Source organism: Epargyreus clarus, unplaced genomic scaffold, assembly GCF_041222505.1.
Source record: "Epargyreus clarus isolate Ecla_fem2 unplaced genomic scaffold, WU_Ecla_fem_2.2 ptg000009l, whole genome shotgun sequence".
Lineage (NCBI taxonomy): Eukaryota > Metazoa > Arthropoda > Insecta > Lepidoptera > Hesperiidae > Epargyreus > Epargyreus clarus.
The window spans coordinates 4,767,457-4,792,078 of record NW_027332217.1 but is presented as its reverse complement, the minus strand read 5'-3'; the positions used below and the strand labels follow the sequence as shown (position 1 = coordinate 4,792,078).

Genomic DNA, 24,622 nt, shown 5'->3' with positions numbered 1-24,622 from the left:
CATAGACATTCCAAAATAATATAATCATTATATTTTATAAATTTAATTAATTCTCGTAGATTAAAATATTTGTAACGATTTTAAGGACGATAAATCAAATTTAGTATTTTTTGTTGTTATGTAGTAAGTTACAATTTTTATACAGGTTAAATATTATTTGTTACCTATGGTTCTATTGTTTCTGCTATTGCATAATAGATGTCACTAAATACAATTTACATGTTTTATCTACTGCATACTAGATGTCGCTACGCTGCTTAAAATATACAGGTGTAAGGAAATTCTTTATCAGTAAGACACGAAAGATAATATTTTATGAATACCTGAATTTCAGCCCTAAAATTGTTGGAGATATTAAAAAATAAGTTAAGTAGATCTAATGAATAAGATAATTTTATTTTGATAAGAACTTCATAGAGGAATGTATTAAAATATCTAAATCTACATTGTTACGACTGATCTACTGAAGCGTACAATAAAGAATATTCTATCTATCTATCTATAACCCTGTGTATATTATTTTCTATAATTCATCCTCTTATACGTAATTTTTACGTAACAGACATCTACAACCAACGTTAATAGAGAACTACCGGTTACAATTACGAAAAATAATATTTCGTATTTTTTACGAATTTATTATTATCATGCTATGTCAAAAATATGTCGTCTTTAGGTAGGCCCTATATTTAGACAACTCGAGTATATTTAATTAGGTCAAAGCAACATACATTTGCATCTAATAAAGGGTGAAATAAAATAATAGTAAGTTCTTAATTTAATTTATTTTCCACATTTTCAACATTCGCTGTCATTCGTTAATTTTAACATCGATTAAACTAACAACAATTTGCACAGTCCAATCACACAATCTTTACAGGCAATGTAACTTCTGTCTCATCTACGATGTGACGAAATCCTTTACTATTTATATCACTATATACACTTATACTAGGTCGCAAGTCTTTTGATTTACACTAAATTTAACTAAGCGCTAATAACGGTTCTTCTGGATCGTGCTTTTGACTTGAGTATTTCGAATTGGTTTTCTTCCATTGTTCCTTTTTGTTTGGCATTTTCTGTTTCGTTGCCTCCAATTTAGTCTTCGACTTAGATATCTTAGGAGGACTAACTTCGTCAAGACGTTCCAATGTTTCGATTATATTTTTGGGTTCAGATAATACTTTCCTTGTTTCTTCGCTGATCTCATCCATTGTAGCGTTCTTGTTAGCATAAACTACGACGAAGTGAGAATAAGCTGAATTGGACGGGGTATTTATATCAGCGAAATCTCTAAAGTTAGCAAATTGATCCTGGTTGTAATTTGGTCTCGGATTCGCTATGTAGCCAACTCCAACTGATGGTCTGCCGTGGCCATTGTTATAGAATGAATTGAAACCGGCACCATATTCTGACTCTTCGTCATTTTGAGCAAAGAATGTCCCTCCTCTAATAATGCCGAAGTTTCCAGAGCCGAGAACGCTAGAACTTGCATCAACAAGAGGTTCGGAAGCTTGTACATTTTGCTTTCCAAAGCCATCAACGTTCCTGTAACCACCGAACAGCGGATAGTTTAGCAACGATCTGTAAGAATTTGGTCTTTGACTGTATGCTCCTTCTTGATTGCCAAATCCTAATCTGAAATTGTTCTGTCGTGGTTCAAATAGATTGGCAAACGTTGGAAAGAAGTTCTGAGCATCCCCTACGACTTCTATTGAATGATCAGCTTCATCTGCAGCGGCAACGGAGTCTCGTTCTTTTTGATTTTCATGATGGTCAGAAGGTGGCAGCACTGCTTCTGATATTATTTCTGATGACTCTGCGGTGAGATCTGTATGATCTGAAACAAAGAGTTGTTTTGTATTAGAATTTATTATGTGATTAGATTTTTAACATATTTCTTTTATTATTGTTGTTTAAAAAACGGCTTAATCCGGTTTTGGGAATCTTTTATCTATGTACCATATAAATAATGTATGTACATATGGAAGTCTTTTCGCCTTCAAATTAGTATTAATAGACATGCATACATATGTAGCTTTACTATTTTTATTATCATTGCAAATGAAGCTGAACGACTGGTAGGCGTAAAAGTGACATTATTGAATAGCATTGGAATAGTCTTGCATCATGACATGTGTAAATGATGTAAAGAGGTCTTTAAACGATCGTATAATTAGACAAATTTATATTTGGTTTACAAAAATATTTTATGGTTTTCGTTCACAAGTAGGGAACCGCTAAAATTAAGAGTGTTTCAAATATATTATGATCATTTCTTTTTTTATAAAATTGAAATAACAAATGTGCGCACATTTGTGGACAAATGCACAAAGGTGTTATAAAGTACAAAATATGCGTGGTGGTGCCTGGTGTACGTGGTAGAAACCTTCATGTTTGATTCCTTTCAATTCTTTAAGCAATACCGAAAATGTAGTAGTTTTGACAATTACCAGCATATTATTCGTACACGGGAATTTATAAAATTCTGGCGGCCGATAATAATATGTACCATAGGTTTATCATTTGAGCATATTTACCTAACCTCATAAAGAAATCGTCAAATTGAAAGTATAAAGATTTATTTCAACAAAAAACATTTTTACAAACTATACTAGTAAACAACTGATACAGTAGACATTGTGTTTACGCCTCCATTAGGTACGAAGGAAGTATGTTCCCATAGTACATATTCATCATCATCATCATCATCATCAACCCATTACTGTCCCACTGTTGGGCACGGGTCTCCTCTCAGAATAAGAAGGATTAGGCCATAGTCCACCGCGCTGGCCAAGTGCGTATCGGTAGACTTCATATACCTTTGATATTTTTTTTTATAAATCTCTCAGGTATGCAGGTTTCCTCACGATGTTTTCCTTCATCGCTTAGCAAGTGATAATTAATTTTTAATACGCACATAACTTCGAAAAATCAGAGGTGTGCCTAGGATTTGAACCTCGGACCCCTTGATCGAGAGGCCGAGTTTCTTAACCACTAGGCTATCACTGCAATTAGTACATATTACAAAACAATAATTAAATTAAAACTTACAACCTCCCATCGTTTACACGCCCTTTAAAATATGCTACTCAGTGCGACTACAGTTAAGTAGGCAGTCTTCCTGCTCGAATAGTAATGATTTGCGGTTGTGCAGGAAAGGTTATGGAAGAGATTTCCGTATTACTGTTTAGATTGGGTCGATAGGTACGAATTTGATTATGTCAGAAACATACGCTAGGTACCTTACGTAATCAGGAATTAATTTTGATTGCAGGTTCATAAATTACGGAAACATGCCTAGGCATCTTTAAATTTCTTATTGCGCGATGTACCTTCGTATGAAAGTGCAATACCTATTCCTCTTGTTGTGTTACTTTCAATGCAGTATTAGATTAATACGAGTATTCATTCATTCTTAAAAAATAAACGTCCCAATTTTTAATATCGGCGTTTTTTGAGCCCACCTGATGATATGTCTCTACCACACATGCGCAAGTAACCAAATACAAATTTAAGACTATTTAACATCAGTTTTTAATTGGCTTCCAGAAACTTAACTGCCGTTAAGATCTAAGATGGAATGTTTCGTGTTAGTTCCTTCCTTATCAAAACCTGTTCAAATTCAAATTAAAGTATTGATTTGTAAATAAAAATGTTTGTAAGTGTTTTGAAAGCAGATCATTCCAATACGCAATTGGCCAGCGTGATGGCTTAACTCTTCTCATTTGATTGGTACAGTACCTAATGAGTTGATGACGCTCGTTACACGCATCACGCGTTTCCCGGAGACCGGAGTTAATGCGATTTGCGGAGAAAACGAATATTATATCATACATGTTGGAAATTAGTAATTTGTGGTTCTGTGGTGGCCGAAGTTACTTAATGTATTACCTACTATTGCTGTGAATGTAAATAGTAAATCATAAACTATGTTTTTTAATATTTGTTTGTTACTATGTTCAATGCTATTTGGTATTTACATAATATACAAAAATAGAACTAAATCTAGTTCATTTAAAAGTAGACTTACATAATATTTATATAAGTAGATAGTAAAAGTATACATTAGATGTATAGATGCATACAATTGTTTATTTTTAACCGACTTCAAAAAAGGAGGAGGTTTCTCAATTCGACCGTATATATTTTTTTTTCTTTATATGGGCGATTTGATAGAGCTATGAATAAACAACATGTAGTGATGTTCCCTACTAAAAATAATGAAGATGAGCCGCAGTGAAAGTATTTAACAGATTCTTAAGTTAATCGTCTTTTTGATATTTTTTTAAGCTTATTTAAAGCTTTGCAAGGAAGAGTGCTGAGCTTGGAGCCGTCATTTCCACTTTTTCTTTCGCTGCCCTATGCTTAAACTTTAGACATCAACAATTATGAGATGTCAAAAGTCCACATTGACCACTGCACATCAGATAAACTTAAAATCAAATCAATTTTTTTTATTCCAAATATGTGTTCTTTACAGAGCACTTTTTGAATGTCAATACAACTACCACCACTTCACAAGGTGTTTCGGCTTCTTACTCATGCTCTAATTCAATTTCAAAAAAGATATGATAGTTTACGTTGACATCTCAGTTCTCATTTTAGTCTAGTTTCGATTACTTAAAGTTAATTTGAATATTCGAAATTAATAATATCTTTATTAGATCGTTAGTATTCTTACGGAACAAAGTTTACATAAAACAAATATATAAGCGGGTTACGCGACATATTTGTAACGCTTAGCTATAGACGTTGCGTATTATTATTAATGGAGATTATGTATTTGTCTAACCCCGGCAACCTCCGACCCACAATCATGATGTTAACAAAATCTGCATTTTTCTTTGGGAAATTACAAAAACTTCTTTCGAAACTGTGTCGGGTCAGGAGAAAGTTCAGTTCGACTGTAAATAATGAAACTTAAGCCACCAATGACGCTTGAACGTGACTGACTTATGCGATGTCTACATCTAAGTAAATAATCACTATCTAATAAATAATTAATCTTTTGCAGATATAAGTAAAATTGATGAGTGATTTGAATAGATTGTCAGATATTTTCTAAGTTAATTATTTTCACAATACATTTTGAAAGAAGTAAAAGGGTTTTTGATAATAATTAATAAGTTAAGTATTTGTACCTATATCTTGCGGATAGCCTGTAAAATTTAAACAAACTCCATTTGCACTCGAAACAAAAAATCAATAGTATTATTTTAGAATGGAGCATTTTAAGAGTATTTTAAATACTTATAGATAGCTGCCTGAATTATTTGTGTTATAAGTACCTACTTAATGATCTTACGTTATGTAAACTTATTAACGACCTAATCATAATTATCACCAATTCCTAATATGTTTTATACTCCTACATAATACAAGGGTCATAATTAATAACAGTTACATTTCCGCCGAAAAAGACGTAATTACGATATAAAACTATCCCGTGAAACCGTTGTACATAGAAATGGATAGGCAATATATAGTACGTACCTATAGTATTCTGTAATTGAGGGTAAGTAAAATTTTGGTCACGTATTTAGTACATCTTATTGTTTCGAAGTTTAATTGGCTGATGTTGTATGAGATATATGATTATGCAATCACATTACCTCTGTTTCATTGTTCGTCCCTAATTGTAGATCGTAAGGTTAATTGCTTTTGTATTAAATTATTTACTGATCTGAACCCCTTATTGTACTTCAGTTTTAATTTTTGATATGACGACTAATGTAAACACTACATATTATGTCTATAGTTAAGTTACAAGTTTGAACTGTTTTTTTATGAGACGTAAAATTTAGCAACAATGTAGGGTGGACATTGCCAGGAATTACATCCAAAAACTTTCATATCGCTTCAAGTTCACACTTATACCATGTCACATTTTTTGACAGTTAACATATACTTAACTACCGAGATCGACTCATTACTAATTGGTGATAAGTATTTTGTATCGTAGTCATAGATATACATAAAGACACGAAGACAAACACCCAGACCCAGCACAAAAATCTGAATTTACCTAATATTGCACGAGACGAACCTGAAACTCTACGTCACTTCGTTGCTTGATTTTCGTACCAAAAAAGGTAAAAAATATATACACGCATTTTACGAGTAAGAAGTTAAGAACCTTACCTATGTTGTTACGTGAGCATAGAAGTTATTATAATCTGCAAGGCATTGAGAAATAGTAGCATTATTACGCAGGAACTAACTGTTTCCCTCGTCTCCGCTCGCGATGACATTTCAGATAACTATGGCACTGTGCGACTCTGGGATAATAAGAACAAATAAAGTGCCCGTTGAAGGAATATTATGTAACCGTGTAGCAATATTTTTAATTATGAGAAAGCCTCCTACGTGTGTACGTGTTGGTTGAAAGTATGGAGTTTTCTAAACTGGGCACAGTATAGCAATAGCTAATGGGCATCTGGTACTACGAATGCAACGTTATGACATGTTTAACTTAACTTGAATAGGTAAAGAAACCTTTTTTGTCATCAAAGAGTAGTTTCCTTGTCGCGGCATATTAGCCCAAATATTAAAAGGATATCAATGAAATAGTTAAAGCACGCATTTCCTGTCGGGCGGTATACGCGTGTGCACGTACGTTCCTCTCGTCCTACTCGCTGCAGTCTTTTCGCGGTTCATTTGCGTATAAGGCGCGTGTAGGTTTGAAGGTGGTAGAACCCTTTGTGGTTCGACTCCAGTGGCACCACCGCCACACCTATTTCTGCGTTATAAGAGCAGTGTTAGGCTTTTCCGAGGCGTTACAGCTTAGTCCTCAGGGGTAGCGGCGCATCTGTGGCCGACCTCAGGTAGGAATATCTAATCCTATCTGGGGTTGATTACAGATGTCCATGGGCGGCCGTAGCCACTTACCATCAGGTGCAATGCATGCTCGTCTGCTACTCCTGTACTATAAAAAAATGTAGGGTGTTTGTAGGCGTAGACAAAATTCATATGTAAACAGTATTTAACCCAGAGGACCAAATTAGAACGACTAATTAATTTAGTAACAGATTAAAAAAATTAACACTTAGCTAAAATAAATACATGTAATGCTAAAATAAATACAATGATATGATTGCTGTTTCGATTGGTAAAAGCGTAGTTGTTCGGTTTTCCTAAAGACTTAAAAAACGATAAGAAAATAGTACCTAAACTATATTTATATCTATTGCTTAACGCGCTCATGGCACCAGGTTCAAGTGCCGGGTTTAAAGGTTAATTATATAACATGTTTATTGTCGATCTAGTTTCCTGAGATCCTACTGAACTTAAAGTAAGTCGCAGCAAGGAAACGCTACAAGTGTTTTGGGAACCATGCCTCACACGGCAATATTAGATGGCTTATTTTATTTATAGTTTTCTTGTATATTTTGTAAATAAGTCCCCTTTGTTAGTTTATACTTTATTTTACTACTTAAAATTTCATATATTTAGTAACTATAATTGTAAATAAATATAATAAAATTGTTTAAAGTCTCTCTTAGTCTATTAAGATTAATTTACTTTGGAATTCTCAGTATCTCTATCTGGAAAGCTCTATATTAAGAAAAAAATATAAATAAATTACATAGCTATGTCGCAGCCAAAATATTTCTGCAACACCAATTTTATCACGCGAATTGACAATATGCATGAATAATAAAACAACGATTGCTATTATGTTGTAAAACAGCCATTAATTAGCTCGAAAGTTAGCAACAATGTTGATGTAGCGAAACGGTATGTTCACAGTTGACCAATGGTTCAGGGGTGACACCTTGAACTCCGAGCATCAGGGGTGACAACACAAGGAAACCGTGTCGATTTAATTTCTTATTTATGCGATTACGTGTGCAATTTCGTATGCGATTGCTTACAATGTCTATTATTTAAATCGGTTATTGAAATATGTATTTTTTTTTGCAAGATATGAAATTACAACCAGAAGGACACTGAGATAGAATAAAATTGGATATAAATCATTTTAATTTTTTTACTTGACTACGCATTATGTGCGAACTATTGATTTATATTAAAAAAAACAATAGTTATTCTATTTCTATATTTATCATGAAGTTATTTCGTTGGTATTAATATTCTTCTATGACTAAATGGCTACTATATTGATTAAATTCCTATTCCGTTTTTACAAAGTAAGTTTACATAACGTATTTTACTGTTAAATCAAAATTTCTAATAGTTGCAAAATTATACAATTAGGGTACATAAACCCAAACAGTTTGTATATTGACTATATATGAATATTAATTACGTATTTAACATAAATGTTTAATGTTTATTAAGCAATCATTAAAACTCTTAAAATGTTTTCCGGTATTTTCGCATTATTTTTAATAACGTATTTTTTTGTTTATTATCATCAATTAAAATAAGTACCTAGTTAAAAAGAAAGTTTTGCAAAAACGTCTCATTCTTTTCCTAAAAATGTTAAATAATTTCAGGTTCTCCAATAACCTATATTTTATGCAACAACCTACAGTAGTCACATAAAATATAGGTAATATGGTTTATTTATTATTTAACCTCATGCACGTCATAAAATGTATATAAATAATAGAGATATGCTTCTAGTTCTTACGACGAAGGTGGTTTGAATAGAAGCTGTGCATTTTCCAGATTTTTTTGTAGTTAGTACATAAATATAGTTCTTAAACAAGTATAAAGTTGATGATTAAACTGCATTCGGCGATTCAGACAGTAGCCTTAACTCTTCGCAATATGAATGTTAAGATAATAAGTCGATAATGATAAAAATAAAAAGTGAACACAACTAACCGTTTACTCTAGAATATATTATACTTATAAAGTGCGTATAATTATAGATTAGAAACAAACAGTTGCAGAAAGTAAATCGATGTGGCGTCGATCGCGCACGCAATCGATGTCATGCTCCAGTTTCGCCAGCGATTCATAAGCGGGATGAGACATTGAGAAACTTCATGTGACATATTTTAGTAGCTACTTTCATAACAAACGTTTCTAATGGTGAAATATAGTTTGATTCGCACATCAATGAAGTTATATCATGAGGACGAGGAAGAGTCTTACAAAAGCTGGTGTTTACAACGCTGTTTTAATACTGACTGGGAAAAACAGCAGCGCTGTTTAGTGACAAAAACAGACGTTACTAATAGTACCAGCATTGGTTTTTTAAGAGTCTTATTTTACCACTCTTTGTTTTAAGACTATTCTTTTACGAGACTATTTATTTAAAGACAAAACTAGTTTTAACTAAATAATAATATGGCTCTTTTCAGACAGAAAATATGTAAATTTAGTAGTACTTAACATGGTTGTAGCTGTTTTAAGATACAAACAGTTGTGAAAGATCTTCTGTTTTTGATTTCTGTATGGCAAGTACTTCATCATTATATAATGTACCTTTAACAATTTCACTAAAGCTAGTTACGATGTACATAGGATATGTGTCCGCAATATATGCTCACGCAATTCAATGTCATTTCTATTCATGAAATCACAAAGAGATGCGGAACAAACTGAATGAGATGTTAATGTAGTTCTATACAATGACATTCGTGACTTTTTATTTGTGTTGTTATCTGTTGTTTATTTTGTCTAATTTAATTTTTTTATCTTAGTTCAAAGGAGCAATTCAAATATGTAAATGCAATTTAGTTATGGCCGAATTTTATACTTCTTGGTTCAATAGTAGTTAGCTGCATGATGTTTCTATTCCATATAAAAAGTGAGTATTTTTAAATGCCTTGCCTACCTACGCTTGCCTACTTTTCCTTCTGTAGGAATATTTATGTTTATAAAAAATATTTAACCCTATACAGCTTTACGTAAGTAAAAGGCATTTTATATATTGTTTTAATGCCTTATCTAAAAATATACGCACGACCAGTGCTTATATTTCTTATATATATTTGATGTGTGTTTAAAAGAGAAAATAAGTTTTTTATACACACAAATTATATCGCACTATTTATATTTGAAAGAAGGAAGTAATATGCAAATGTATAAAAAATATTCGGCGTGAAACTGTGAATAATAAAACGTGCGTGAATGATTGATGTTTTATACAATCTGATAATATTGTTTGCTTTTTATGATTATTATATTATTAAGATATAGACTGTTTATACACAATAACATATAACACACAACATGCCAAGAAACGAAGGAGAGAAAAATATATTTTGTAAATATTGCAACCTATATTTCTAAGTAGATATGTGGAAATAGAGAATATCAAATAACAGGAAATTTAAATAAAGAGGAAATTAAAGAAATAAAGTCTTATATCCCTCATTTCGTAAATCAATTTTGTATGAATTTGATATTGCTTAAAACAACATTGTTCTATATACAATGAACGTTATATTTAAATGTGTTTCAAGTAAATACGTACCTACTAGCAGTAAGATTTAATCCATAATAAAAACATTTACAAAATTTACTTCCTAAAATTAACCTTCCTTTTAAATCATATTTTAATTTATATTTAAATTACAGCAGCTACCATCTATCCTAAGATATAGTTATTACTACATATGAAAGGGCTTAGGAATTAAATATCCATTACTTTTACGCTATAATTTACCGTAAATACTATGTTAAGTCATCAATCTGTTGGAAGCAGTGAACTGTTGCACAGACGCGTTGGGCAGACAGCTGATGTACTGCTGGCGTGCTTAATGTTGGCTACGAGCGATTAACGTTGACATTGTCGATAATTTACTTAGTAATATTATGAGCAATTTGCTCAGTATTTGATGCATTTCTAAAATTACTTTGATCGCAAATTATCGATTTATGTCTGTGAAGAAAAGGAAAAACTCGTTAAGATAATCTTTAGGAAGTGATTTCAAGTGATTGTACTCTGCTAGTCTTACCTATTTTGAGTATCAAGTTGATGCTAAGAAAACTTTAATAGCGTGATTCAGGTCATGTTTAGCGCGATCTCTTGTCGATTTAACATATAAAATATTTTTTAACTTTAATTTTCGATAGTGTATAAGGTGATGTGGCCATGATGCACCCGCAAAACCCACCACAAGAAGGTATTTTACCTCTAAAATAGATGTGTCGATGGATGTGTTTGATATTATAGATATATCAAATATGAAGACTTAAACGAAGGAAAATATCATGAGGAAACCTGCATACCTGAGAGATTTATAAAAACAAATCTCAAAGGTATTTGAAGTCCACCAATAAGCACTTGGCCAGCGCGGTGGATTATGGCCTAATCCTTCTCATTCTGTGAGGAGCCCCGTGCCCCTCAGTGGGACAGTAATGGGTTAATAATGATGAAATGATCAAAATATGAATCAGCTTAATCAAATTATTATTGCACTGACAACTGAGATAAATTAATAAATCTAATGCAGGTCATATTCAGGCTAGTTACTAGCACCATATAGTTTTTGTAGACATATGAAGAAATCAAAACTATTATGCTGTCTGTCCGTTTGATCGATGGATTTGTAATACGTTACGCTGTATTAAGGTGGTGGAATTCTTCGTAATTCGACTACGGTGGCACCACCGTCACGCATATTTCTACGTTATATCCATATTGTCGGTAAACTTTATCGTATTTCAACAACTTTCGACGCTTTGTACTCTTCTAGGCTCACATTATTTTTCCCTGGATCCCATGGATGTACTAAGGCTTTTAAAAAATACTACCATCCAAAATAGATCAAGATGATAATGATGTATGTGGGTGAATTGATTGATTGATAAATATTATTAAATGCCTGGCCGGGGGTCGAATCCAGAAACCTTCGCGGGTCAGATCTATAGAGTGCCCGCACCGCCACATGGAAAATGGATGTAATACATTTTAAATCGTTTGGTTTCTTATCTTTCTTCTTACGTCCTCAGTAGAAAGGAAATTGTAATTAATAACGAGTAATAGTAGGTTACAGATAACAGCGACAGTAGCCATTTAACATTACCATTTAAGTGGACTCATATCCGTATGCTCCTCTTATCACACAAAAACAGATTAACCTTAAAAGTATGTTTAGGACACATTAGCTTTTGCCTCTAGCTGTAGAACAAGTGTCTGTTTGTTAGGGATGCAATAATATATCAGAGGTTCGATAATATGGCCTCAAAATATCGATATTGAATCATTACGGAAACGATATAATTATATCGAAACAATTAATATGGATATCAATTTTGTTCACACTTTCTATAGAATACGAAAATAAAAGTTAATATTCATATTTTTTGCAACTTTGTACCTACTTATTTGATGTATAAGTATGATTGTATTGAATTATCGATAATACCTTTCACGACATAGTTGATTCGATGTTTTGGAACTTCGTAAATATCGATATTAATATCGATAACTTCACTTTACTAACAGTTTTTACGCCAGTACATACATAGCTTACATAACACAATTGAGGTAACTTAGTCGCGTACGAGTCATTATGCGCGGTTACAATCTCGAGATGTTTTTTATTCGCTCGATTAGGGACGCATGGACATTTTGAATTTGTTGTGCTTTGTGGTTCTGCCATTGCGCGAAATAAGTTGTCTAAGATGATTGTTGAAGTTGAAGCTGTTAATAAAGTATAGCATGTTTTTTTTCAAATTCAGGTATATTTTAAACCATTATGCCATATTTGACAAAATATGTAATTTTTGTCACTTCTTTGGCTCGGGATAAATGTATTTTTACTGTCACTTAAATGTACGGAAGCCGTAAGCGAAATTTAAATTTCTTACACTCAGCAACTCAGCACTCAGCAGACAAGAATAAGTGATGTGCGGTATATTTTAGTTATTCTATCAGTAAATCAAGTAAGTAAGAAGAAAGTTTGATTAAGTAGATAATTATTTTGACAAAATAATAACTGTAGCTTATCTTTTACTTCAGGGCTACATAATTATTGCATTTATAACTGTTTAATGTACCATCTATATAAAAACTCAAATTACTTTATTACGTAACTAAATCAAGCTATGTATTTTATACAGTACTAACAAAAAAACACACTAGATTTATACGAAATTGTGGGGGATTTTCTCAACAACATTATTATCTTTATTCACGGTTGATTCTCGAATAGTTTACAAACAACAAAGCTTAATGTCTATTGACTTCTGTTGTTTGCACCATTACTATCCCATCATTCCCATCAATAGGCATTAGAGAGGGCCAGCTTTGTAGGTCTCAAGGTTTACAGATTTGAATAAGATATTGTTAAGGTAGTCTAAAGGGCACAACGTACATTTTAAATATTGTTGTTAGTACAGTTAGTAAAGTTAAGTCCGAGGTTACCACTTTGAAAAGAGAAAATGAATAAGGTTTAGATATCTTTAAAAAAATTCTACGGCTTGGTGTGAGGCGTCATCTATTGTCGAGTAGCGAAAAGTTGCCTCGATTATTGATTTATTTACGGAATAGATGAATAGATTTTTGAAGACTTTTTGGAATATTGTTTTTTTGTTGTTATTGATGACTTCAGACAAACACATAAGTAGAGTCGTAAGTTATTATAATTGGAGTTCAAATATTTAAAGATAAAAAAAAAATATTCGAAAAGATACATGTCTTTTTTCTGACATAAACTTGAAGAAGAATCGCCTAAGTAGGTCTATTTACAACGCACTTTCGTAGACTAAAGTAATCATAAAAATGAATTTTCAGTGGTACAAATACCCAAAGAAATAACCATAAAGATGCTATTTATTGCAAGGCCCTAAGTGGATACGGTCTTAAATACGATGGTTCAATGTTTATCCAAATGCCTGAACCTTAAGGTTATCATATTGCTCATAATGTTTCGTTATAATGAGTTGCAGTTGCTAACAGACGCACAGAACTACAGATACCATTATGTTCCAACTAATTAGAATGAATACGAGGTCAGTTGAAATTTGTTATGAAGTTTATAAAATAAATTGTAAGATTTGTGAATTTTATGTTCACTTTTGATAGTAAATAATTATTGTCTAGTGTTTTGTAATTTTCATTTTCTGACACTAATTTACTTATTTTTTTATGAAGGTTACATTAATTTTGACTATTTCTAAAGCAAGCATTCCTTCAAAATAATGGACAATGATCACTGCCGCCGTTGGACATATGTTCTTAACTTAATAGATTTTGTGTTCTACTTGCATCGGTCATACATGAGAACTAGGTTACCTACAACGTTTTGCAAGTTTCTTTTATTTACCACACCCTTTAAACCGGAACGTAATAGTGGCATATAAGACAGACATGTCTGGTGTGTATGATGCTCTCTTTCGGTTGTGTGTCTTGCACACAAACATAAGTAAATAACGAATAACAGAAACCTAAAATCTATCTATCTAAATTTATCATTAACCAAATACCGGTGTTTAATCGGGATTCGAACTTAGTCCCATGGGCATAATCATTACGTATAATGGTATAATCAGTGCACCGCACTTTTGTACAAAGCCATTTCTTTTTAGAGCAAATCTCAATCTACATCCCACGATATCCATTTCCGATAACATAAATATGCGAATAAATTAAACCTTACGTAACCCCATAGTCGCCTTTCATTACCCTTTGCCCTCTGAGATTTCCCATGATGAGAAAACAGAATGCATGTCAAAACAAAGTAGCTTAGTTCTCAATATTACATAATTTAACATTGGTATTTTATTATGTAATGTGAAATAATACATTAACTAATAAAGTTGAACTTTGATGTCGCAATGGGCGTTAAACTTGATTAGCCGGAGGTGTCTCTGTGTACACATTACACTATATATTATTGTATAAGTATTTTAAGCGTATGGAAGTAGTTCAATCAATATTAGGTCAATGTAGTTCAAGTTTATTTTGAACTTACATGTGACAAACTAAAAGTAGAACTCTGTGACGTTCGCCCGCATAGTACAAGTTCTATAAATGAAATCGCTGCTATTTCTGCCAAGATTACGAAAAATGCTGATTTTGTTTTAAAAGATAAAGTAGCAAGCTAGCATGTAGTCCACTCTATAGTAAGTGGTGGAGTATAGCATGGGTTCTACCAGAAGTTCTCACAGATATTCTTGAGGACGAAGATGGTCGAAAAGTATGAACTGCTTCACGCTCTGTAGCCATGGTACCTTCTCAGTTGAACCATACAAGTCTTACCATCCTTCAATATCAAACCTGAAGATGAAACCTTTGAAACCTTTGAAGGTGGTAGAACCCTTTGTGGTTCGACTCCGGCGGCACCACCGCCACACCTATTTCTGCCTAATAACAGCAGTGTTCGGCGTTGCTGTGTTCCGGTTTGAAGAGTGTGGTAAGGGAAACATACTTTTCCGAGGCGTTCCAGCTTGGTCCTCAGGGATAGCGGCGCATCTGTGGCCAACCTCAGGTAGGAATATCTACTCCTAGCTGGGGTTGATTACAGAAGTCCATGGGCGGCAGTAGCCACTTACCAACAGGTGGACTGCATGCTCGTCTGCTACTCTTATATTATAAAAAACAACCCTACAAACTTTATCCTTAATACTAGTATTTATTTGTACAACGACTCCTTGAATATAGTATTAAGTTATTTAACAAATTATTCCATACCACCATACATACAAATGACACACAAATGTAATTGTAAAAACATACATGATTACATTCCTCAGTCATTTGGGTTAAATACAACGTACCTAAAATATAACTTAGTTAAACTATCATGTCAAAAAATGATTAATGATCATCGATGCTTTAAGGTACTATTAACTATATACCTTTAATCTAAGTGTCTATTACAATATGCAATTTTATTAATAAGTTGCAAATGTAAAGCTGTGCATTTAGCTTTGTAGTGGAAACCACCGGTTTCTAAGATACAACCTTGTACCAAAGTGGATAACGTTGTGGTTTAGAGAAAATTGTATTAGATACTAGTTGTAATCTATACTTAAATAAGAGTTATCCTGGCAGAGTGAATCATCAACGTAGAGCCTGAACGATGGTAAATAAAACATAAAATTGGAATATTAAGTTACTTTGATGACGTAATCATCCACTAAGAAAGGATATTACACTCCTAAACGAGTTAAATAAGGGTTGAAAATTTCTTTGACAATCTGCCAATTTTAAGGTAAGCTCTATGAAATTGGTAACTTGTTTTTTTTTTAGCTTCTTTTCCCATTTTTCAACATATACCTTAAGGGGGTACAATAGCGATTTAAAATTTGTATTATGTTATGATTTACGCGTAGGAAGTCGCTGGCAAATATAAGTAATGTAGAGAGAATTAAGTATTGAGTACAATATGCGGCTACACTTGCATTTCTATAAGGCAATACGAAATACGCCCCATGATTGCTATTATTATGTTTGGTTTAATTTAGGCCAACAACTTTACATTGAATGATTATATTATTATTGACGTTATAATTTTAACTACATATTTTGAACCATATTGTTTCAAAAATATTGAGAAGCATGATTGTCTGTTCGTACTACGAGTTTTACGTAGTAGGTACTAGAATTTACGGTAATGACTACATAATAAATTTTATTAATATAGTATTATATTTTATTCTAAACTAAGTTAATTTTATAATTTAAAAAAATAGCGTTTAAAACAAATAATGACTGAATAACTAAAAGTTTACAGAAAGGAATAATACTGACTTATGGAATGCATGAAGTAGGCAATTATAAAATTGAATCTACACACGAAGGTAATGGAGTTTCTATATCCTTGAAAGTGACTACATTGTATAACAATTTCCGTGACACCTGAATACTGTTTGCTTCGTAAGTTTCTAAAAAGTAACATAAACGCAAATGGGCTTTTTATTGTTGTGGTTTGTGCACCGGGGAAATCTTATTCATTGTGTGAATAATGTTTGTATATAAATATGTAAATTTATTATAAAGAATATTATAAAAGTACCTAATTGACAACAACACTAAACTCTAAGTGTAAAGTAAATTGATGGGTAAGAATATTTCTGAAATGGTTTTAATAGAAAATAAATAACATCAATCACTATAGAATAACTTACGTAATAAGTCGCGCAAAAACATCGGTGATACATATATACATTTTTAAATAATTATAAAACATTGCATTTATATCGCATATGACTTTACGGCACAGATCAGGCATCGATAAATTTCATAGAATAGTTTTTTTGACTTCAAATTTAGGAAAAATCACCTATAGCCGTCAATGTTTACATATTTATCATATATAAAACTACACATTAACACACACACAGACATACACGTAATATCATATTTAAAATTATTTGTGTTAATTTCATATATTCATATATATTTTATATCATTTTCCTGCTGCATCCTTTTGTTCTTTGTAAAAACTTTGTTAAACATATATAATACAATTTACCGGTAATCGAGTGACTTTTATGTGCAAGCACTTTACTAAGCACGTAATTTCAATGTGGTTTCTTGTATAACGTGTCTCGTTGCGCTTTTAAAAGACATAAATACAACCATTTTATTTCACTTTCATTGCACCTCTCACGGAAGTGTTTCAGGAAGCACGCAATCCCACGTTTTTCTACTAGTCGTTAGAAATATGAAGTTAGAACAGGAAGTACTCATATGAGATTCCATCTGCATAGTCATGTTTAAAAACAAAGTCTAATTAAGCTTCTAATGTTATTTATTGTTGTGGCTTTTCTCATCAAGTCAATGTATGTATGAGCATTTTCTAAACACCGCTGCAATATCGTCATCATCTGTATTGTTTAGTATATATAATATGTATGTATTTGTATATATTTTGATATATATCTGAACTATATATATACGTATATATATATATATATATATATATATAAATTATGTTATATATATATATATATATATATATATATATAACATAATTTATTTTATGTATATATAATTCACACCTGCCGCCATTCTCTCCTTCCACCCAGGGTTGACTGGCAGAGAATGCCATCAGGCATTAAGTTTGCCCTATTGTATCTTTTTATTTTTATAGAGGTGCAATAAATAAATAAATGTAAGTAATAAAATACATAATTGTATGAAATACATAAAAACTAATTATATTTTCAAAATTATGACGTGCAGGTGATATCCGAAGCATTGTTGACGATCAAGAATAACTGACTTATCGGCTATACATAGGACTAATTCGCATATAAGGAAATTGTATGACTTGGTAGAATCCCTATGAATAACTCAGATATGCAAATGTTTCACGTATTAAACTTGGTTTTACAACACCTTACATTTTATAGGGTTATAAAACTTGGCTGTCTTCAATCTCCCTATATGTAAGAAAATACTCTATCCAAAGTAGAGATTACTTAAATATTTTTTTTAAATTGAAATATAAATACTCGAGTCATGCTAAATAATATAGCAACGTCAATTGACTGAATGTTTTTTATCCATTTTTATGTACCAACGATAACAAAAATCTAGTAGGCATGAATTGTTAAACATTGATTTTTAGTAGGCAAACCAAGATTGATTATTAATAACGGGCGTGGGATTTAAATAGAACACACAACTGTGTCGAAACGTTAAGTATTCTTGTATTTGTATACACAAAGGTTAGTTAAAATTCCGTATTATGAACACTTAATAATAGAGTCATGACCTACAACCTTTCACTCGCTAGATGCAGCTGCACTGTTTATGTTATTGTTATGCAATTAAGTGCATAGTGTTTTGATCCAGCCTAATAAATAGTAAACAGTGCGAAATAATGTACATTATTTCGCACTGTTTACTATTGTTACTATTTTATTTTGTTGGTAATCACCTGATTTTGGCTTGAAATTACTTTATTAAATATCTCATGCTAGTAGTCAAGGTGTTGGTCAATCAATATGTGGTTTAAAATCTACTTAGGGGGATGTTATAAATATCCATGGGTTGCTATATGTTTAATTTTATCATATTTCTAAGTTTTACCTATGTAATTATCCTCTATTTTTGATAAAATTGGTTTCAGTTTGTGGACTTCTCTGAAATATTTTTTCGTAAAAGTTTACATTATCATATTTTAATAAAGTAAATTTAAAAATTCGTAGTTGCTTACTGAACTAGCCCTACAAATCCTAGAAGTAGGAACTTTAGCTTGAGAAGCCCTCTGGTTATACGTGTTGGTGACGTCAGAAGATAATGGGAATACACTGCTGTTTTTTTGTGGATTAAGTATTTTTAGAGTAACTTTCTAAGCGAGAAGAGAGTGAGGAAGATTATGTTCTAGGTCAACGCTACAAAGTCTTGAAGTAAAGTTATGTGTTACAAGCAATACCAAGTGACTCACAGTGGTCCAGCAAATCCAAGTGCGTCCTACTATGTATATAATGAAATAAATACAAGTATTCGTGTCCACGCCACGTCGCCGGCACAAGCTCGCTAGATAAAGAACTTAATTATGTATAATTGTTGCCTTTAAAATAATGGTCGTTATGTGAAGGTCCGGGAATGTTACGTTCATTATGTCAACCTCAGAGGCCATAATACCGTGCGATATGCAGTATTTTCCTTTGTGTAAAAACTGGTTTCTTCATAATTCTAATAATTAAAACTAATTACGAGTCAGACAAACAAAGATAGAGAAGATATCTTTGAACTTGAATTTTATTGCTAATTGCATATGCATGTGGTAAGCATGTGTAATGTACAATTAGTCAGTAAACTATTTTGTACGTCAAAATATGAATATGTATGAGATAATATTTAGTTATTAGGAATTTAGGCATACGGAATCATGTAACTTATTAACATCGATTCGAAATTGTACTTAGCAAGTAGATTTCTGTCCATTTTTTTCGTGTTAAGTGTAACTGTAGCTTAAACGAAAATTCTCATTTTTTTGTTTAAAAATAAAAAAAAAATGTCAATAATACTAAGTATATAATGTATCAGACATAATATTCTGATTCATTTCTAACTACTGGCGTCTAATTTTGACAATGTTCATTGTTTGTTTGTAGTAACATCGGTCATACAAAAGACTTCAACGAGTCTAGTAAGCCAATGTGAAAACAATATTACCTATTAGTATTCTTCAGAAAAGTGACAAAACCTATGTAGATATAACTTTGTTCTTATAATTTGACAGATTACAAATGAATTAATGTGTTAATATGAAGTTTATTTCATTCTCCTTTTACCCAATTTAACATTTGTCATCATCGTCGTCGCATAGCCCAGGGCTTGTACATTAAAAGTACATTTCGTAAAGTGTTTGCTTGAAGTGATGTTTGTGTGTGTTTAATACACACTTAAATAAAATAATACATTAAATTAATAAACTTTCGGTATACTTATTCTACTAAAAATATTTAGTATATATCAAATATTTAGCCTTTATTTTGATAAAGATATTTTTACAATATTTCGAAATCTTAAGCACTTGCTTGGCCAATCAACAATCGATAGATGTTCTGATAAATAAACAATGCTTGTATCGATTCGTGTCACATGTTATACAACGAAACTTTCTCGATAATATCTGTTAGTGATTCACACATGATAATATGTAAATAACCATCATTGTCCGTTGAATGTTGGTTAATGATATGTATTGATGAAAGGTTACAGAACTTTTTAACTAAAGCCAGGATTGGATATGCCCATTTTAATTTTATGTTCCGGTTTGTATGTCAGGCTCTCAGTATGGTAGGCAATAAGATGGCAAAGCTGATGTAACCTTAAATTAGCTTGATTGTGAGCTATCTATTGTAATCGTGTAAACATACGCTGTTACATGCATTGTGATGGAGTTAATTATGTGTTCATACGATACTTAATGTCAACGCCTCAACGTACCTGAAAAAATAAAAACAAAAATTAAATAAGTTACATAAGTAATTGTATATTTTATTATCACCATATTACCGTCTTACTGCTGAGTATGGGCCTTGTCTCATAATTCGAATGAGAAGATTAAAGTATCTCTATAAATAACGATAATGTTTGCTTATGAAAATTAATTTGACAAAACAGATAATGTTTATGTTATTTATTTTAGCTATTCTATATACATATAAGTAATATGTTTGTAAAAATGTACATAATAGCATACGTATGCTTAAATAATCTCTTATAAATAATTGTAAAAATGTAATATTAAATTTATAGGAGGCGTTCCAATTTAGTCCTCGCGGGTAGCAATGCATCTGGGGCCGATTTCAGTCAGAATCTTAGTTAGGACTCTGATCATCCTAATTTGAGATGGTCGGTAGTTACTTGAAAAATAATAATAGTAATTTACAGAATAATTAAAAAAACCGGCTGTGTAAACTGGAAAGTAAGTATGCAACTAGATGACTTAAATGATTGTCATACTATCAAAGCAAGGTAAGCGAGAAGCATTTTGAACTACATTCTGTCGATCTGATTGCATATTTATGTTAGGTACTGTTAAAACTAAATATTTAAACATTTGTTAACAGGCACAAAAAACTAAGATTGGTAAAAAATACTTTATAATATTTAAGATTTTCTAAGAGTTAAAGGTTGTGTATATTATTCGCTTTAATGTTTATTTAAGCGCGAAATATGTCATTGAGTTTTTCACAAAATTTTTCAGTATACTCGTATATCTATTCACACGATATTATTTTGATATGTGTAAGAACTTTTAATAATGTGGTCAACGTAATATGGGGAATCTTTATATACTTATTTATTCATAATTGGTGAAATTACAATTTCATAGATGTATCTATGTAATAACCGTAGAAAATAAATGTAACTGCAGTAAACCAGTGCAAATAAGTTACAGATAGTCAAAATAATGCAGTGTTGAGAAATGTCCAAGGTTACCTCAAAAGCCTTTTTTCGTAACAATAGTTCACAATTTTCAACACCCATTACAACGTTCCGCTTTGATGGATGATGTTTTGATAAGGAGTTCCGATTTGAACGATGTAGGTGTAATTAATTGAGATACCAAAATAATTTTGTTATGTTTCGCAAAGTTAATTTAGGAATGCTAGCAGTCTTATAGGTTATTTGTAGGTGTAGGTAGTGTGTTTGTGTAGGTAGGGTATTTGTGTACTCTCTGAATTTACAGCATTTTGCATCAATTATATACACATTTTTCGTATAGATAGTTATAAATATATTGATACTAAATGCCGTAAATATACATTAATGAAAAGTAATATTCAAATAGAGCAAAAATGCGAAAATAAAAAAGAACATATACCTATTATGGAATATATTTCATGAACATGAGGTATAGTATATTTTTATGAATATTATGGCAATAAAACGTACGTAGAATGGATTTTATGTAAACTTTGGGAATGGTGAAATGAAGTTAAATGGTGTAGCTATATGAAATGTAAAGTTTATTTTACTGTGTGCAATTTAAGTGTGAACCACTTAGTTCACATTGCGCCATTTAAGATGGTCAGTCGAAAGAACGCGTGGTATTTAGGGACACGTGTCGAATAGAAAGTATCGATACAAATGTATCGATATTTCAAATAATCGAAGCAAAAGTATGCAATCATTTATCAATTCATTATCATCAACCCATTGCTGTCCCACTGCTAGGCTCGGGTCTCATCTTAGAATCAGAGGAAAATTTATCAATTATTACTTCAAAAATATAAAAAAGTGAAGCCAATTTCGGTTACTCCTAAAATTTCGCTAAGACCTTTTTTCTCGCCGTCTTATTTCAGGGGTTTCAGTAATTTTGAAACCCAAATTTAACCACGACAATGGTTGTCACGAGATTTTGGGGGATAACCTTTTCTACCTTTTTATAAATTTTTCTTTCACCAGCCAATTCCAAATTCCCGTGTTACCAAAAAGCCGTGTTGCCGAATGTTCTTTTAAAAGGTTCGACACCGGCATAGACAGCCAGTACCATGAGTTTTTACTGTTCAAGTTCTGATACAATCCGATAGGGGCGCTGATGGAAATTATATGGGCAAATACGTAAACAAATACCAAAACAGTCATATTTGTCAAAACGTAAAAACTCATGGTAAGGGTACAGGTTTATAGTACTTATTATGTAAAAATATCGAATACAAAGTATCGAGTAAAAACATATTGATATCTAAAGTACTGAATACCACGGAGTATCGATAAATTTATCGTGTCCCTAGTGGTATTAAAGAAACATCCTGACCGCTCGGACAACATTTCACTTTTATATATCAGTAGGCCAGCAATTAAAACGAAAGATATAAGGTACAGCGTCTGTATTGCTTGCAATCCTGGTTTAACATTCAATTTAGTAACGTCCTCTTTCAGAATAAAGTTTATTACACAATATTTTCCTTATTATTTTCATTCAATAAACGGATTAAGAACTCCTCATACTTATATTGTAGACTTATAATTCCTGAAAGACTATTTAATATAATAAAAGATTCAATAACAACTCTATTCTTTATTGTCTCTGACAATTCATTATATGACCTCTTATTCTCTTAAACAATATAATATCCTTCTTTCTATTATATAGTTTCCCGCTAGATTGCTACACACAATTTTACTTTTATTAACATAGAATAATAAAAAAAGTATTGTAATGAAAATATACCCTTACAATATGCTATACCTACTCTTACAGCGAATACTGTCATGTTGGCTTGATGCGGGTTGGTAGACTTCACTTACGATGCAGAACTCTATCATGATATAATACTTTACCATTATAATAAGTCATGCCATCAAAAACACTGCTTGTAAAAAAATCCAAGCCTCGCCATTCAGCTCTTCCACCGTAAAAAGTCGTAAGATCCATGCAATCCAAGTCGGTTGATGCAGTCTCTACTTAAGAGACCTTCTGTCTTAAGGTATTATCTCACTATCTAACCTAACAACATCTATGGGACCATATCAATATTAAAAATATTTTATGTTTCAAATAAATAGATTGGATTTGGCAATCGTACTAAACAAACTAATTTAATTTAATATACATATACTTGTGACATACATTGTTTTTTTTTTATAATATAGAGGAAACAGACTGAGCTGGAGCGCCTCGGAAAAGTATATCTTCCTTACCGCACTCTTGAAACTAGAACATAGCAGCGCTTAAGACGCAAAAAATGATCTAGCGGTGGTGCCGCTGGAAGCGGTGATACCACAAACAGTTCACATTGTGTTTTAATCGCATCATATCGCAGCACATGAGTAACATTACTACGATTGCCAAGTCCAATCTATTTATTTGAAACATAAAATATTTTTAATATTGATATGGTCCCATAGATGTTGTTAGGTTAGATAGTGAGATAATACCTTAAGACAGAAGGTCTCTTAAGTAGAGACTGCATCAACCGACTTGGATTGCATGGATCTTACGACTTTTTACGGTGGAAGAGCTGAATGGCGAGGCTTGGATTTTTTTACAAGCAGTGTTTTTGATGGCATCTCATTCCTTTTTGTAGGTATGCCTACTTTTTTTCTTTTCCGGGACCTTCTATTACTTAAATGTCAACAACAGATTTTTTTAAAGCCCTCTCACTGTCTTACGAGAATGAGCGTTCTTTTTTGTAGGTAATATTTGTAGTTATTGTAAGAATTATTATTTGAAGAGTATATTAATAAAACATATTTTCCGCTACACCACGTTTTTATTCATTTCTATTTTAATCTTGAGTCACCGAACAATATCATTTTATACAAAACCAGTAA

At 31.9% G+C, this 24,622-nt stretch overlaps 1 protein-coding gene across 1 annotated transcript in view; it reads right to left on the bottom strand.

Moving 5' to 3' along the window:
* Nucleotides 1-766: 766 nt before the first annotated feature.
* The window catches only part of LOC140744808 (uncharacterized), a 79,846-nt gene continuing 55,990 nt past the window's right edge, over nt 767-24,622 (bottom strand). Inside the window, exon 2 of the mRNA XM_073076478.1 lies at nt 767-1,840. Within this exon, the coding sequence (XP_072932579.1) occupies nt 984-1,840 (857 nt within the window). The 3' untranslated portion in view covers nt 767-983. The remainder of the gene's footprint in view (nt 1,841-24,622) is intronic.